Source organism: Sciurus carolinensis, chromosome 19 (genome assembly GCF_902686445.1).
Source record: "Sciurus carolinensis chromosome 19, mSciCar1.2, whole genome shotgun sequence".
Classification (NCBI taxonomy): Eukaryota; Metazoa; Chordata; class Mammalia; order Rodentia; family Sciuridae; genus Sciurus; species Sciurus carolinensis.
This window is the reverse complement of record NC_062231.1, coordinates 25,276,893-25,292,081: the sequence shown is the minus strand read 5'-3', so window position 1 is coordinate 25,292,081 and position 15,189 is coordinate 25,276,893. Positions and strand designations below refer to the sequence as shown.

General features: G+C 39.5%; 1 protein-coding gene across 1 annotated transcript in view; it reads right to left on the bottom strand.

Annotated features, from left to right (window-relative positions):
- Cntn3 (contactin 3) overlaps nucleotides 1–15,189 on the bottom strand; it is a 340,669-nt gene that overhangs the window by 8,985 nt on the left and 316,495 nt on the right. Inside the window, exons 19-20 of the mRNA XM_047534744.1 lie at nucleotides 12,452–12,567; nucleotides 3,152–3,338 (exon numbers count right to left, since the gene is read on the bottom strand). Of these exons, the coding sequence (XP_047390700.1) occupies nucleotides 3,152–3,338; nucleotides 12,452–12,567 (303 nt within the window). The remainder of the gene's footprint in view (nucleotides 1–3,151; nucleotides 3,339–12,451; nucleotides 12,568–15,189) is intronic.

The following is a 15,189-nucleotide window of genomic DNA, read 5'->3' as shown; positions in this document are numbered from 1 at the left end:
AGAGCTCACTCTGGGTTGCATGTGACAGAAACCCAACTTGGATGACTTCAAGAGGCTAATTACTGTCAACTTAAAAATGCTTTAAAAAAGCCCAAGTATTTGGATATCAAAAAATTAAGTGTTTAATGGAAGCCACAGTACTTTCCTTGAGAATCCTTGTTATATTTTACATTAATCAGAAATATCACCTACAGTCTGTACTGATACAAGCTTTGCATACAGAATTCTAGGATTCTGAGTACGTGACAATTGCATCTTGGAAGCAAGGTGGTAAAAGGTTGCAGTTTGTGTTCTGAATTCACAATGTGCAGCAAGAGGAAGCCCATGGGATTGATGTGAGTACTCCTGGGTTGGCCTGGGTCTTCAGGTTTCATTCATCCACTCAGCTAGCCCTCCTGCAGATAACGAGGGCTGTGTTCGGACTGTGCCTGGGTCTGGAAGGACTCTTGCTCTCCAGGAGGAGAAAGAGAGCAAGCAAGTACTCAAAACTGCCATCTTAGTTCTTTATGCCCCTGGGATACAGATAATTCTCTTCTTCATGATAATCACAAGAGCCCTAGCACAATTTTTAAATAGGATTCAGAGCTAAACCATATGAAAAGGTTAGGATGACCAGTAAAAACCAACAATATTATGAATAGCTTTCAAAGAGTGCGTTTTACTTCTATTTTGGTATATGTTTGAACAACTGTTAACATACAATTTAAAAATTAACATATGTTTCTTACGTACCATTTTAATATGCCTGGGGATTTTAATGATCTGCTTTGGATTTCTCATGCATTGTAGAAAACTTTTCCTTAGTAACACATGCAGATCACCATGCAGACTACTGGCAAATTGAAGCAACAGGAGGGCATAATTTTGAAGGGATTTTACTTAGTTGTTGAAACTCCTATCAGAGGTTGCTCTACCAGCATAGGAACCCTATCTTTGATTACTTTACCCAGTTCATAAGCAGAGAGCAAAATCACAATACATACTAGCAGTAGATAGGTCGTGAATATTCTAACAATATGGTTGAGGGAGAGGGCAGCACAGTGGCTGAGTCCACTTATGGATCTGGACGGCTGTCCTGCTACTTTGTCTGCCATCTCTGCAAAGTTATTTAGCCCTATGTGTCCTGGCTCCTCATCTCTAGAGTGAGGATCCTAACAGCTTCCATGCCATGGAGTAGCTGGGAGAATTAAGAATCAATACAGGAAAAGTACTTAGAATTGTGGCTGGAAATTGCTCACTAAGTGTTAGCCATTCATACTATAATTATCATCATCACTGTTATGAGCAAATTTCTACTTTATGTTGGGTATTTATATGCAGTCTCTAAATTTTAAAAGGATTTTGCTTTTTATAATTTTATCTCATTCATTGTATGTTATCATTACATTCTCACTAACTTACAATGGGCCTCTGCCTTAGTGAACTGTCTTCCCAATTCGTGTTTTTCACCAATTGCATCATGACCTTAAACCATCTTTTGCATCCATATTTCCCAGTGAATAATCACATCAATTATTAAGTCTGAAGAAAGAGCTCAAGAAACGTGTCTGCTCACATGTTCACCATCGGAATTTTGAATATATAAATAACAGTGTTTTACTTGTAAGTTTTACGAATTCAGAACTGTTTTACTAATTCAGAACTGTTACTGAGGAAGACAAACATATTTAGTGGAAAGTTGTAAATATAGAACATTTTCAGTGTATGTATTTCCAAACCAACATACTCCTTTTTCTAAGAGCAGCCACATGGTATCATGTGATTGAGATTGGTCAGCTTTCCCTCATAATTAGGCAAGGAATTGTCCTTGCCAATTGCCGTGTTCAATTGCCACATGAGCTGTTGCTTACAAATGGCTGCTAGTGAAGGCATTAAAAGATTTTGTTGCTAAATTTTTGCTCCATGATATTCATTTTGCTGGTAAGTTATTAGCAATGCTTTTTCCCCTTATATACAATGCAAAGATAAATGTGCAAACTTCCCTGATAAAATTAATGCTGATTAATTTACATCTAAAGTAGTAGGATTATGTTCATTTATGTTTTAAACTATCAATAACAATGCTGGTCCACTATGTTCAACTTTATGTTATTAAAGTTCTTAGACATATTAGCCAATAAATGTATGCTTTCAAATAAATTTGGAAATGATATATGGACACAGGAATGGACTAATGAAATTGGCAACTAAACATAGTCATTACTTCACTCCTTTTTGAAATCAGTTAAGAACATATATTTACTAGAGTGAATTTTGAGAATAAATTAAAGAAATAACTTTCTGCAAGTAAAAATGTTAATGTGCTAAAATCACCTCGTCCCTTCATGCGCCATTCTCATCACCTTTAGAAGGAAAACAAGAAGGGAATAAGTGGGGATCGCTTGGCACATGGAATGCTCTCAGTCACTTGAGCTATGAAAAGGAGAAACAGCAGCAACTCAAACAGGTGCGCTGTGGCAGAGGAGCAACAAGACACCATGACCAGCTATGCATTCTGAGGATGCTTCAGCTGAAATTTTCATGGGACACTCTGAAACGTGCATCAGTGCTGTGGTATAGGTTAATTCAATCACAGCTACTCATGACTGCTGGTGATGTACCTGTGAACACGCAGCTAACAAAGACTCAGCACTGAAGGCAGTATATCTATCCCTGGTTCAGTTTTCAGAGCATCAATACCTACAGGTGCACCAAAATCTCCTGAGCATTACCTGTTAATGCATACTGCCATCTTTTGAATGATGACAGAAAGAAAACGAAAGAATGAAAAACAACACTGCTTCTGAGTCTTTGGTATTAAGCTTATTTCTGTTTATCAATAACACCCAAGATTTGGAGGAATTAAATTCCATGGAAATGAACCCAACGAAGTACATCACATTTAAAAAAAACAGGACATGCACTTAAACACCCCACAGTAAGATTTTTCAAAAGGTGCACATTCATTTTAATATGGAGCCTCCATTTAAATACTTAGGGATATCCTGAAGACTAGAATCCGGAGGGCTTGGGGTTTACAAGGGTTTGGAGCCAGGTTTATATCATTCATTGGGACTAATGACTTGACTGGTCCACAGAAAACATTGAAGGATGCCCTCATTTTCAATACAGACCATTTTCCTAGATATTCACAAAGTGGGAAAATACGTACGGGTTTTCTTGGTGGTCGCATTAACCGTGGCACTGAAGGGGCCGGTGCCCGCGCTGTTGTAAGCCCGGACAGCTGCATGATACACAAGGTTGCTCCTCAGGCCCCGCAGCCTGCCTGAGGTCTCGTTTCCGGCCACTCTCAGCTTGCTTGATGATTCCTGCTCTTCCCCATTGGTCCAGTACCGCACCTGGTGACGAAGACACACAGGTAAGAAGGCTAGACTGCACGCCACCTTCCTTACTGTGTGATTTTCATTCAAATATGGGCTGCAATTTATCTTCTTTATTTGACAAATACTTCCAGAGGACTTACTATGCGCCAGGTGCTGCATTAGGCTCTGTTACACAACAGTGAACACATAAGAAAGGAACCACAGAAGGAGACGGATAACAAACCACATGCACAAATGAAGCAGATAAATTCAAAAAGGGCTGAGCATGACCAGACTATGGGATCACAGTGGGAGAAGGAAGGGGACGTCTATACACCCAACTGAATGAGCTGCTCCCCTTTCTCAGCCCTTAATCAACTGAGCCCAGGCTCAAATCTAGAACGCTGGCAGCCAAGCATGAACTCCATGAACAGTGGAGATTCCTTCCGGGAAGAAAGTGAACTGTCGGAGAAAAACATACTAGAAAGCAAGCTGGTCACTCGACTGTCCTGCAATGTTATGCATGCAGAGCTACACTAGAGAGGAAAAAAAGCAGTTAAAAGGTTTGGTTTTCAATATGAATGAATGTTAAATCATTTTCCATATAATTCATTATTCTGGACCATGCAAAGTAGTCTTAGACACACTAAAGATTTACCCATATAGGTGCAAAAATATGAACGTAATTTATGGACATTATTTGGGAAAGAGAAGAAGAAAGCAGGGAATAAGATAAAAATACATTCTTAAGTATGTTAAATTCACAGTACTTTCTTAAGTACTTCCAATTCACACTCTAAAGTACTTTCCTCAGTACTTCCAATTCACACTATAAAGTACTTTCTTCAATACTTCTGATTCATGCCATAACATTTTGTAGGCCTGGTTTGAATATTTGGGTTGTCTTTAAAGTAAAAACAAAACCAAAATCATGCAAATAAGACCTGGTATTACCATGTGATGATCTACAGCAGGGGCCACATAGTTAATACGGCAGCAGACTGGATTCTTACTAAGCATAAGCATATTTCTTATTTATATAAAGAAAGATGCTGTCTTTATTAAAATTTATGGCCTTCTTGTTCTGGCCTTCATTTTTTCTGTTGATGGCAATATATAAAAGTAGGAAATAATTTTTATAATTTATACAACTAAATAGCAGTTTGAGCTCAATGAAACTGGTAGTAATTGATCCTGAGTGCTGAGCATGTGTGAGGCTCTGGGACCAATCCTCAGCACCATATTGAAATACATATATATATATATATCTATAGATATATAGATATATATCTATAGATATATATATATGAAGGCATTGTGTTCTTCTAAAAAAAAAAGAAAAAAGAAAGCAGAGTTCTAATTTTCATGTAAAATGCCCTTAATTTAGGGTTGGCTCAAAAATGGCACTGTGTTGATCAAACAAAATGTGCTTATGGGTCACCGATGATTACGAATGTCAGTCCTCTGTACAAAAGACACTAGAACTTATTGTTTCTTTAAAAATGAACAACTGCAAAATTCTCTCTTAAACCATCACCATCACAATGTAAATGTTAAGTTCTTAAATGATAAGAATAAGCATTTAAGAATATTAAGAACATTGTACTAGATCAAAATTCTTCATATGTATGTGCATGTGGAAGGATAAGATCCCTTAAATTCACATAAAATGGTGCTCTCATGTATGCATTTATGTGAATTTCTCTGAGAGAGGAGTTATTAATTTTAATAAGAACCTCAAAGGGAGGATGTAAGCCCAAACAAGTAGGATTGAAGTGAATACATGGTTTCTTTTCTAAAACCATGGCCAAACAGCCTGTTAATGGATACTAAAAGCTTTTATATATGGGAGACTCACCAATACTAAGCACTTTGTGTATTGTTAGGTGTAGATGAGCCCAAAATGATAGGAAGCTTTCCCTGACAGCATTGTGTAGTTATTAACTAAGAATGATACACCATCAATAATTACAATAAAAAGTACCAGAAAGAAAACTTGCAGCCTGAGATGGGGTATTATAAATATGAACCATATGACAGCAGAGGCAGGGAGGGGTCAGGTGATAAAACCAGGCTCATCCCACGCTCTCCTCCCTTGTCAGGTTCCAATGCATGGTCATTCTTTTTCTGACATATCAAACTGCTTCAACACAAGCTGGTTAAGAAAATGTTCTTAGGAGACTGATTTCAAGAAGAAATAAAAATAATTTATAATTGGTAATGCAGAATCTCTTTTTATAAATCCATTTATAGAAAGTACTTGAAAGTTCTTGATAGTGGCATGTTTTAAAGTACTTTAGCCAATCTGCACGCATCCCAAGGAGAGCTTTATTTTTAGATCTTAGATGAGGAGAGGTATTAGAAACATTTAGACACAGAGAAAAATTGTGACAAAGTTGAACATGATACTAGTTAGTGAAGATTGATTACATAATCTTCTTTAACAGCTTTACTTAAAGAGCTAAATAATATTATTCATGTAACTAAAACACAAGGAAACAGAGCAGTGCCACTAATATTGCCAATTTTCTTAAAGTATTCTATTACGTTCCAAGAAATTTTGTTCAAAAAATGCTTTTATAAGGCTAGATCATATTTTTAATAAGGTGGAATAGTTAAGAAAGAAATAAGAAAGACAAATACCCCATTTTCCTCTTAGTTGTGTTCTGGGTTTAAATAATAAAAGTACTCCAACTCAGAGAAGAGAATATTTCTATGCTAATTTGAATTTTATGGGCACAACCACAACACAGGGATGGAGAAGCAAAGATGTCTATGTTGGAGGAACAAACTTTGGAAATGTAATTGTGCAGAAAAGAGTGGATATAAAGTTGACAGAATATGAAGGTGGCATCTACAAAGGGTGAGCAGAGAGACATATATTACCAAGCACATGAGAAACCCTGCTAACAAGAAAACCAGCAGATCCGACCATGGGAGACCAACTAAACACACTGTAAGTAACGGATTGTAAAATAATTATACCTAAAATGTCCAAGTCTATTAGAAAAGAGACTGAATCTGTTATACAACAATAGGAGATAAAGAAAAAGACCAGCCTGATTTGAAAAATAACAAGTAAAACTTTTAGACCTGAAAAATACAATGATTAAAAAAAATAATGAAACCAGTAATAAGAATTAAGCTGTAGACTAATGGCAGAAGGGTGAATTAATGAGCCCAGAACACAGCCTGGACAAAGAAATAAAAATTACCAAAGCAAAGCTGAGGCACTGAGGACACAATTCAAAGTTCCAAACAGAGTTCCCAAAGGAGAGAGGAAGGAAAACACAACCCTCAGAGGGGAAAGTGGCCGAGATCTTTGCAGAACTGAAGATGCAGGCATGTTCATGTTGCAAACTCTGAACTTAGTGTGGGAACAATAAAAGGCAAAGGAGAGGCTGGTTAGACTGCACTGGGGTCCTCAACCATTTCTCATCCCTCAGCATTGGACAGATCCAGTCTGCCTCTCTGAGCATTTCTGAGTCGCTGAGCCAGGTTTGTAGTGGACTGGGCCTGGGAGGGAAGGACCTCATTTCCTGACACAGTGGACAGCAGTGATGCAGGACGGGAGGGGCTCCGTGTCCTGGTCATCACCAAGGCTCCACTACTGACCGTGGAGCATGCACACACAGAGGTCCCCCTTATCCACGGTTTTTCCTTTATGGCTCAGCTACCCTCACTCAAGATGGGCAAGACGGGTGTCAACAGACACAAAGAAACATGGAGAAACTACATTCATAAAACTTTTATCATAATATATTGTTATAATTATTCTATTTTATTATTAATTATTATCATTAATCTCTTTATTGTGCCAAATTTACAAGTGGAACTTTGCTGCTTGTGGTTTCAGGCAACCACTGGGGGTCTTGGACCACATCTCCTACAGGTGATTGGTGCCTGTTGGACTCAACCCTCAGTATTGTGGAATTGCTAAATGACGAAATGACTTAAGTCTTAATGAACAGTTTAAAAATGCTTCCCTCCTTCTGACCACAACAATCCACCAAGCTGGGTATTCAAGTTCTCATATTCTTTTCATCTATAAAACACTGGTAATTCAATTTTCTGATGAGATAATACAGTTTTTTCTTGAGAATAAAAAAACCATTTCACAAGTCAATATATTTTTATCTGGGCAAATAAACAGAAACAAACTTGAAGAATGTCAGGACTAAAAATGTAATCTCTCTTTCGGTGAGTAATTTGGTTATTCCCCAAACTAATGTTCCTGCTGCGAGTACTCCTTAATATCACTGCGTCAGATCTTTCATTTAATTTAAACATAAAATGAAGTGTATCTTATAAAAATAATGTATTTAAAAATGGAAACTTTTTTAGGCATGAAGATGTTAAGTTGGAAACACTCTTTTAATAGACCAAAATAATTTTATGCATACTAACAGATTTTCAGAGAGATGAATACTTTAGCTTAGCTATTAGATTGGGCACATTTAAATCAACAGAAGCCAGAAAATATGCATTTGAAGGTCTTTTAGGGAGGTAAGTCCAGTTCTGTCTTCTACTCTTCTTCTATCTGCTTTCAGCCCTGGGAGAGGTACCTTGCCCTCTGGTTTCTCTTTGGATTTAGCCAATAGGAGTCAGGAGAGGCTGAGATGTTTACTCTCCAGCATCCTCTGTGCTGTACCAGGGTTTAGTAGGGACCATCTAACAAACACCACAGCAGCACGTGGGCAGTGAGGGTCATCCCCAGGATCCCACCCCAGAGTGAAGCCTGCTGCTTCCTGGACCCTCTCCTCTCTGCCTGTCTCCATGGTAATAGAAACCACTCCCCTCTGCCTCACCAACCCTTCTGTAACTCCCAAAGTCTGCCTTTTATTCACCTGAACACACTGTGCTTCCTTATATTGATGCAAGTTTGTCTCAACTGTCTACACCCAATTTTCCTGTATACATTCAACTCAGGCCAGAGTGAATGGATTCACTGCCAGACATCAGGGAATGAGACTCAAGGAACACGGCTTTTCTTCAAGTGGCATTTTCATATCCTCAAAAGAAAAAAAAAAAAGGTACTCAAATATTTAACATAGTTTTCTATTCTGATTAAAATATCAGGCGCTGTGCACATTCCGTACAGCTGTTTGGAACAGGAGGCGGGATGAGGCATCTAGAAAGTTTTGGTTTGGCATTCTGCTATAATACATTTCTTAAGTGCCTCTGCCAAAACTAAAATATAATGCTATGCAGTCTCCCCCAAATACGCAAATCTATTATTTTGCAAATGGTGACTGGTTTCAGTTGCTTATCAAATCTGTTCTCCCAAGGTTTATTCTTTCCTAATGTCTGACTTTTGTTGACAGGTAGTCACTGCATATTTGGGGTGCAGCGTCACACTTGAGTGCCTGCATGTACTCACACAGATCAAATCAGCAATTATCTTCCCATCTTGTTATCGTTTCTTTTCGTTTGGGGCCCTGGAGTCTTCTGAGTTCTTCACAGAAATAGGAAACAGATTATTGTGAACTAGAGCTTATTTTTTCAAAGCACAAGAGAACTTTAAAGACATGGTATTTTCCAGGCAGGAACTTTGGTGCCGTCTCCTTCTGGTGCCCACTCTCCATGAACTTAATGGCTCTAGCTTCTCTTTTTCAGGTCTGCCTCTCCTGTTCCTATCCAAAAGGGCACCAGGAAAGATCTGAGCCTGAGTTTAAAGGCACAGCAGATGAAATAAATTGGAGTCTAGGGAAATGAGCTCAACCACTGCTTGGTCAAATGAGAAAGAAAATTAGTCTAGATGCTAATGATGATGTGAGCTCAGCATGTCGCCAGGCACACGATCAACTCATGCCAAGATGAGAGAAAGGCAGGAGATATTAACGATTTTAAAGCCAAACTGGGGAAAATGCAACCCACAAAGTTAGCCACAGGACTGATAATTAAATACTCTGCTAAGTCATTTATTTTTCTAGGTTAATTTTGAAATAATTGCTGAAACTAACAAAAGACATATTTTTAACTTGGTAGAATTACATAAATTATTTGAGATTTTTCCAATTAGTACATCTTTTTCTAGGCCTGTTCTCTTTCTCTTCATGGATACCAAGCACTTGGGGAAGAAATTTTCAATCATTGTATTTCCTGTCAATACAGTATTCATGCTACTTTTGGATATTTTATCTGCTACTCTTTACACAAACAGACAAGATGCAATGCATCTTAACCCATAATAGATACCAAGAAAAGTTCCGTTTTCTTCTCATCTTTTGCCTCTGACCCTAATGGCAACAGGCACAGAGCCATTGGGGGTGTGTACTGCCATTGTGGAAGGTAGAAAGTATTCCTATACTCCTTTGTTGGTTTTCAATCTTCTTTTTCTTTCAATGAAATCTCACCCTGAAGCCCAATATCTAAACAGAAGAAAGTGGAAGCTGCGTGTCTCTTGGGGCCGTTTTAACAATGGCTGCTTTATCTCTTGCAATTCTCAAATGATGCTCTGAGTTATGGATGACTGTTACTCTATTTTAACTGAGCCTTGGAGAGCTCTAGTAACTTGCTTAAGGACATGCAGCGGTGAGACAGCAAGGCCCAAACTGCATTTATTCCACCAACACACAGTTTGTGCACGCCATCCATATGCCAGCTATTATTAGTCTGTGAACTTGGGAGATGTACTAAACACACACACAGAATCCCTGTCCCTTATGGAACTTATATAGTGAGCTACCGGTTTTGAATGCAGGATTGTCTAATTCCAAAATGGCATAGAATAAAATATGGGTCTCTACGAGGATTCTTAGACTGTAGCTCTCTTTCACTCCATTAGCCTTTCCCAACATGGCCGGGGTGGTGTCATTCCAGTTCGTATAGAATATCTGTAACTGAATGAGTCCTTACCACTTTAAATTTATATGGTAAAAAACTGGCATCACTTTGCACTCATGCTCTGCATGAAGGACCAGCAACTGTCAGGACCCCTACAATGCTCATAAGCCCACATCCTCTCGACGCATCCTCCCCTTTATTTCTCTCAAGTATTTTGCAAGGCACAACCAGACTGGGAATTCTGACCCTGACATTATGGTTCACAAAGGGCAGTTATTCGTAGTGGGCATGCATCTCAGTCCCACTCCCTGATAGAGGAGCACCATGTGTGTTCATTTCTTTAATTCCTTTCCCTCTTTCACACATGAGAGAAAACATTCAACCCTTGACTTTCTAGGTCTGGCTTATTTCACTTAGCATGGTGCTCTCCAGTTCCACACATTTACCAGAAAATGCTATGATTTCTTTCCTCATTAAGGCTGAATAAAACTCCATTGTATACACATTCCACGTTTTCTTTATCCATTCATCTGACGAAGGGCCCCTGGGCTGCTCCCTATCTTGTCTATTACCAATTGAACTGCTTTAAGTATTGATGTGGCTATATCACTGTGGTATGCTGATTTTAGTTCTTTTGACTGAATACCAAGGGGTGGTATATCTGGGTCACACGGTGGATCTATTCCTAGTTCACTGAGAAATCTTCATTCTGCTTTCCAAATTGGTTAGTAGTAATTTGCAGTACCACTGACAATATATGAGTGTATCTTTTCTCCCACATCCTTGCCAGCATTTATTATTTGGATTCTTAGAAATAAAACCAAGAATCAACAACTGGAAGCTCAATTGCAATGACAAATTCAGGTATTGCAGGACAGAAGCCTCATGGTCTATGTGCTGAGCCTCGCTGCTCCATTGTTGTCTCTGCTTCATTTGATAATATTTATTCAAAGTAATGCTGTGTGGTTACAGGGAACAGAATCTCTCTCGAAGCTGTTCAAATAGAAAGGGGACTTACTGTCAAGAAGGACAAGGCAATATGAAAATGGATGCAACGAGTCCACTTGAGAACTGGCAATTGTCAGCTCTTCTATTTTGCTCTTTTAAGGTTGCAGGGACCTTGTTTCTTTCTTTGTTGAGGGTGAAGTGGGGACACATCTGCTCTATCTCATCTCTGCAACCTACTTTTTCCTACTCACCGAAGGCCTAATACATGTGAACATGGCTACAGATCTGACATGTGACCGCATTACTCTCATGAACTGTAATCTCTGTATTGCTTACTTAAGTATCTCACACAAGAATCTAACTGGCTCAGCTCCCTGTGCACAGATGCACTGATTTGATCATGTGGTCCCCGGGGTACAAACTCTGGGGACTGTATTGTGAGTGGAGGGGTCCATGGCTGTGTCATGCAACTGTGGCCATGTAAGTCTGCCACTGCATCAGAAGTCACACATGAGGACAGTTTCCTAAGGAGCCGGCAGCGGGTGGGGATGACGTCTCAACCGTGGCCTCTACAACAGCATTGTTGGATCAATCTTCGAACATGTTTATCTCACTCATGTTCATCTTGGTTCCACGCTCCCTACGAAATATGGGGTCCAGTCCTCATGGCTCTTCTTACATTCAAAGCCATCCGTGACCTGCCCTCCTGTGCCTCTGTAGTCACCCACTTCAGCAGAAACTTGGAGGCCTCTACTCCTTTACTTCTCCAAAATGCCGTGCTCAACCTGGAATATTCTCACTGCCTCTCCATTCATTTCCTTTCCCTCTGAAGTCCTGGTGAAACCTTCCTACTATCTGGACATCTATAAAGACTGGCCATCCTTCTTCCTCAAACACTTCTTGCTCGGGTGACCTATTCCTACCTTCATGTATTTGGTCTTATGTAGCCCTCTCTTTCATATATTTCATCTTATTTCACCAAACACCAAGGTCTCTGGAAACAATAATGATGTTATGGGCAGCTGAATCATCCAGAACTGGGAAGACAATCTCTCAACTTAAAGCCATCCAGGACGTAAGACCACAGCTGGAGGAAGATGACTTTCTAGGGATATAGCCATCCGTGGAACAATACATTTCAATCTTACCCTCCGTTTTCAGTCAACCCATTCACAGGATCTGACCCACATTACACATGACTGCCTTTCATAGTCACTGTTCCTTTTCCACCTGACTAAGGTGACATTCATTTCCCTGGCTGAGTTAAATTTGGTAAGCACTAATAATTAGATGGCACAATTTGCTGGTAAGAAAAGAGCAGCCCAGAACAGAGTTCACCTAAGTTATCATTGTTAGGAAGCTGGAGTAAAAGGAGACAAGGTAGTGTGGTAACATACAAGCAGGAGTTAGTTTACCTCATAGCCAAGTAAATGTCCATTGCTCGACTTCCAAGGAATGGTGCTCCACGACACTTGGATTTCTGAAGAGGACAGGCTGTGGGCAGAGACTTGAGAGGGAGCTATTGTGGGCTCTGTGTAGGAATAGAAATTGAAAAATAATGATAACTTCTGCAGTTGATTTAAAAAATCTTTTGAAGTCCCTATTTTTGAAAAAGCATTTTAACATAAGTGAAACTTTTATAATTATTCTGTAGAAATATTTGAAAACATGAACCAGGTCTTGAAAATACAGACACTGATCTATTTTTTTTTTTAGCAGACTACACTTTGATTCACTGTACACAAATGGGGTACAACTTTTCATTTCTATGGTTGTACACAATGTAGATTCACACCATTCATGTAATTATACATGTACATAGGGTAATTCTGTCTCAGTCTACTATCTTTCCTTCTCCCACTCCTCCCTCTCATTTCCCTCTACACCATCCAAAGTTCCTTCATTATTCTCTTACCTCTGCCCCAGTTATGTATCATCAATCACTTATCAGAGAAAACATTCAGTCTTTGTTTTCTGGGATTGGCTTATTTCACTTAGCTTGATATTCTCCAACTCCATTCATTTACTAACAAATGCCATAATTTTATTCTTCTTTATGGCTCAGTAATATTCCATTGTGTATATGTACCACAGTTTCTTTATTCATTCATCAATTGAAGGGCATCTAGGTTGATTCCACAGTCTAGCTATTGTGAATTGAGCAGCTATGAACATTGATATGGCTGCATCACTGTATTATGCTGATTTCAAGTCCTTTGGGTATAAACTGAGGAGTGGGATAGCTGGGTCAAATGGTGAGTCCATTCCAAGTTTTTTGAGGAGTCTACATACTGCTTTCCAAAGTGGCTGCACCAATTTGCAACTCCACCAGCAATGTATGAGTGGGCCTTTTTCACCATATCTATGCCAACACATACCACACTGAATGTGCCCAGTCTCGTCTGACACTGATCTATTTCTGAGGAAGAGGTGGCGACATAGCCACAGTGATTTCCTTGCTCAGAGACCACAGCAACCTAGGCATTCCTCCCTTGTACCTCTTTCTTGGTATCTTCTTCTTTTTTCCCCTTCCTTCCCTCTATTCCCTTCACCCTGTATTATTTCCCTCCCCTTAACCCCACACCAGCTGCTTGGAAACTCCTATATCTACAAATGCTACATATTTATTTATTTATTTGGGTCAAACAAAGTCAAAATCAAGTTCAAGTAAAGTTCATTTGCTCAGTAAGCAGTGAGTGCCTAATTCCACAGGGTGCAGCGTGAAACTGGATACTGACTCTTTTGAAGGAGTAGGTAGACATGCCCATGTGATCCACAGTAAGGACATCCCCTTATAATAAACAGTCTTGGGGATTTATGGGTATCTCATAAGGCTCAGTGATAAATTCTTCCTTAGATTCACTGAAATGTCTGAGTATATTTCCAATAAGTCCCTCACTTTTTTCTTAGGTAAGCTAAATACCTTTCTTATATTTGAACAGACAGCCCTTTGGTCAGCTCCTCAGTGGGACAAGGACAGTTCAGGAGAAGGGAAGTGAGGGGTACAAGAGTGAGTCAAGAGCTGTCTGCTCCCCGCTTCCCACGGCCAGTTCTCAGGCCCTGGATGCTGAGGGTAGGTAGTGTCTGAAGTCTCGCTGGCTAATTTCCATCACTGTCCAGACCCATAACCTGCCCTTGTAATTCTTGGAAGCTTTTAGACATGGGGTCCAGCTATGAATGCAAGATTCTTTCTTTTGCAAAGGGGTCTATAACACCTGTTTTTATCCTTTTCAGAACTCAATAGGAAATGAAAAGACAAGAATAGGGTGGTAGTCCTCAGAAATATGTAGTCTATTTTTAGGAATCACAATGGTGAACCCCCTTTTATTTTTTTTGCAATTGACTGCTGGTTCTGAGGGTAGGAGAGACATTGTAATATATTGCATGAACTCAGAATGCTTAGGCCTGGGTTAAAAACCTGGCTCCACTGCTTACTACCTGAGTTTGGGGAGATTTATTCATCTCTTTCATCAAGTTGCCATTTTCTCATTTGTAAATAGGAGACTCTTCATTTGAAAATTTTAATTAGGTAACACCTGGCAGATGGTAACCATGCAATCCGTGTTAGCCCCTGACATCTTTGTGAGGTAGAACTGCATGAGATGGCCCAGATTCAGCAGATGTCATCTATAAAGCGGTGATTTTGTAAGATTCTCCTAATTTTGCTATCATTTTCTACAGTGCTCCTGAGATGTCTCAAAATGTGGAGAAGATTTAAAAGATGGCAGAATGACTCACGGGCTAGGAGTGAAGTGCCTGGGTACACAGCAAAATGACGTGATGAGCTTGCAGCGAAGGATGCTCATGTCTCTCAAAGATGCGCATTCTACACCACCATCCCCTCACTTTCCATCTTGCTAATGACCTTTTCTCAGTTGTAGAAACCACTACACAACTTTGGACTAGGGTAGCTCCCAGGGACTGTCTTATTCTTCCACCAAGAAGAACAGGGTTGTATCCAAATGTTACACCCCCTATCTGTGGAGTCTTACACTTCAAGTCAGTTATGGCCCATCTCTATGACCTGCACTGGGAATATAACTACAACTTTGATTATTGTTGTCTTGAAAAAAAATACACCTGAAGTCACCCAGAATTTTCCAATCAGGTTTGAGCACAACTAGTTAACTGAGCTACAAACTTGTTTCTCGTA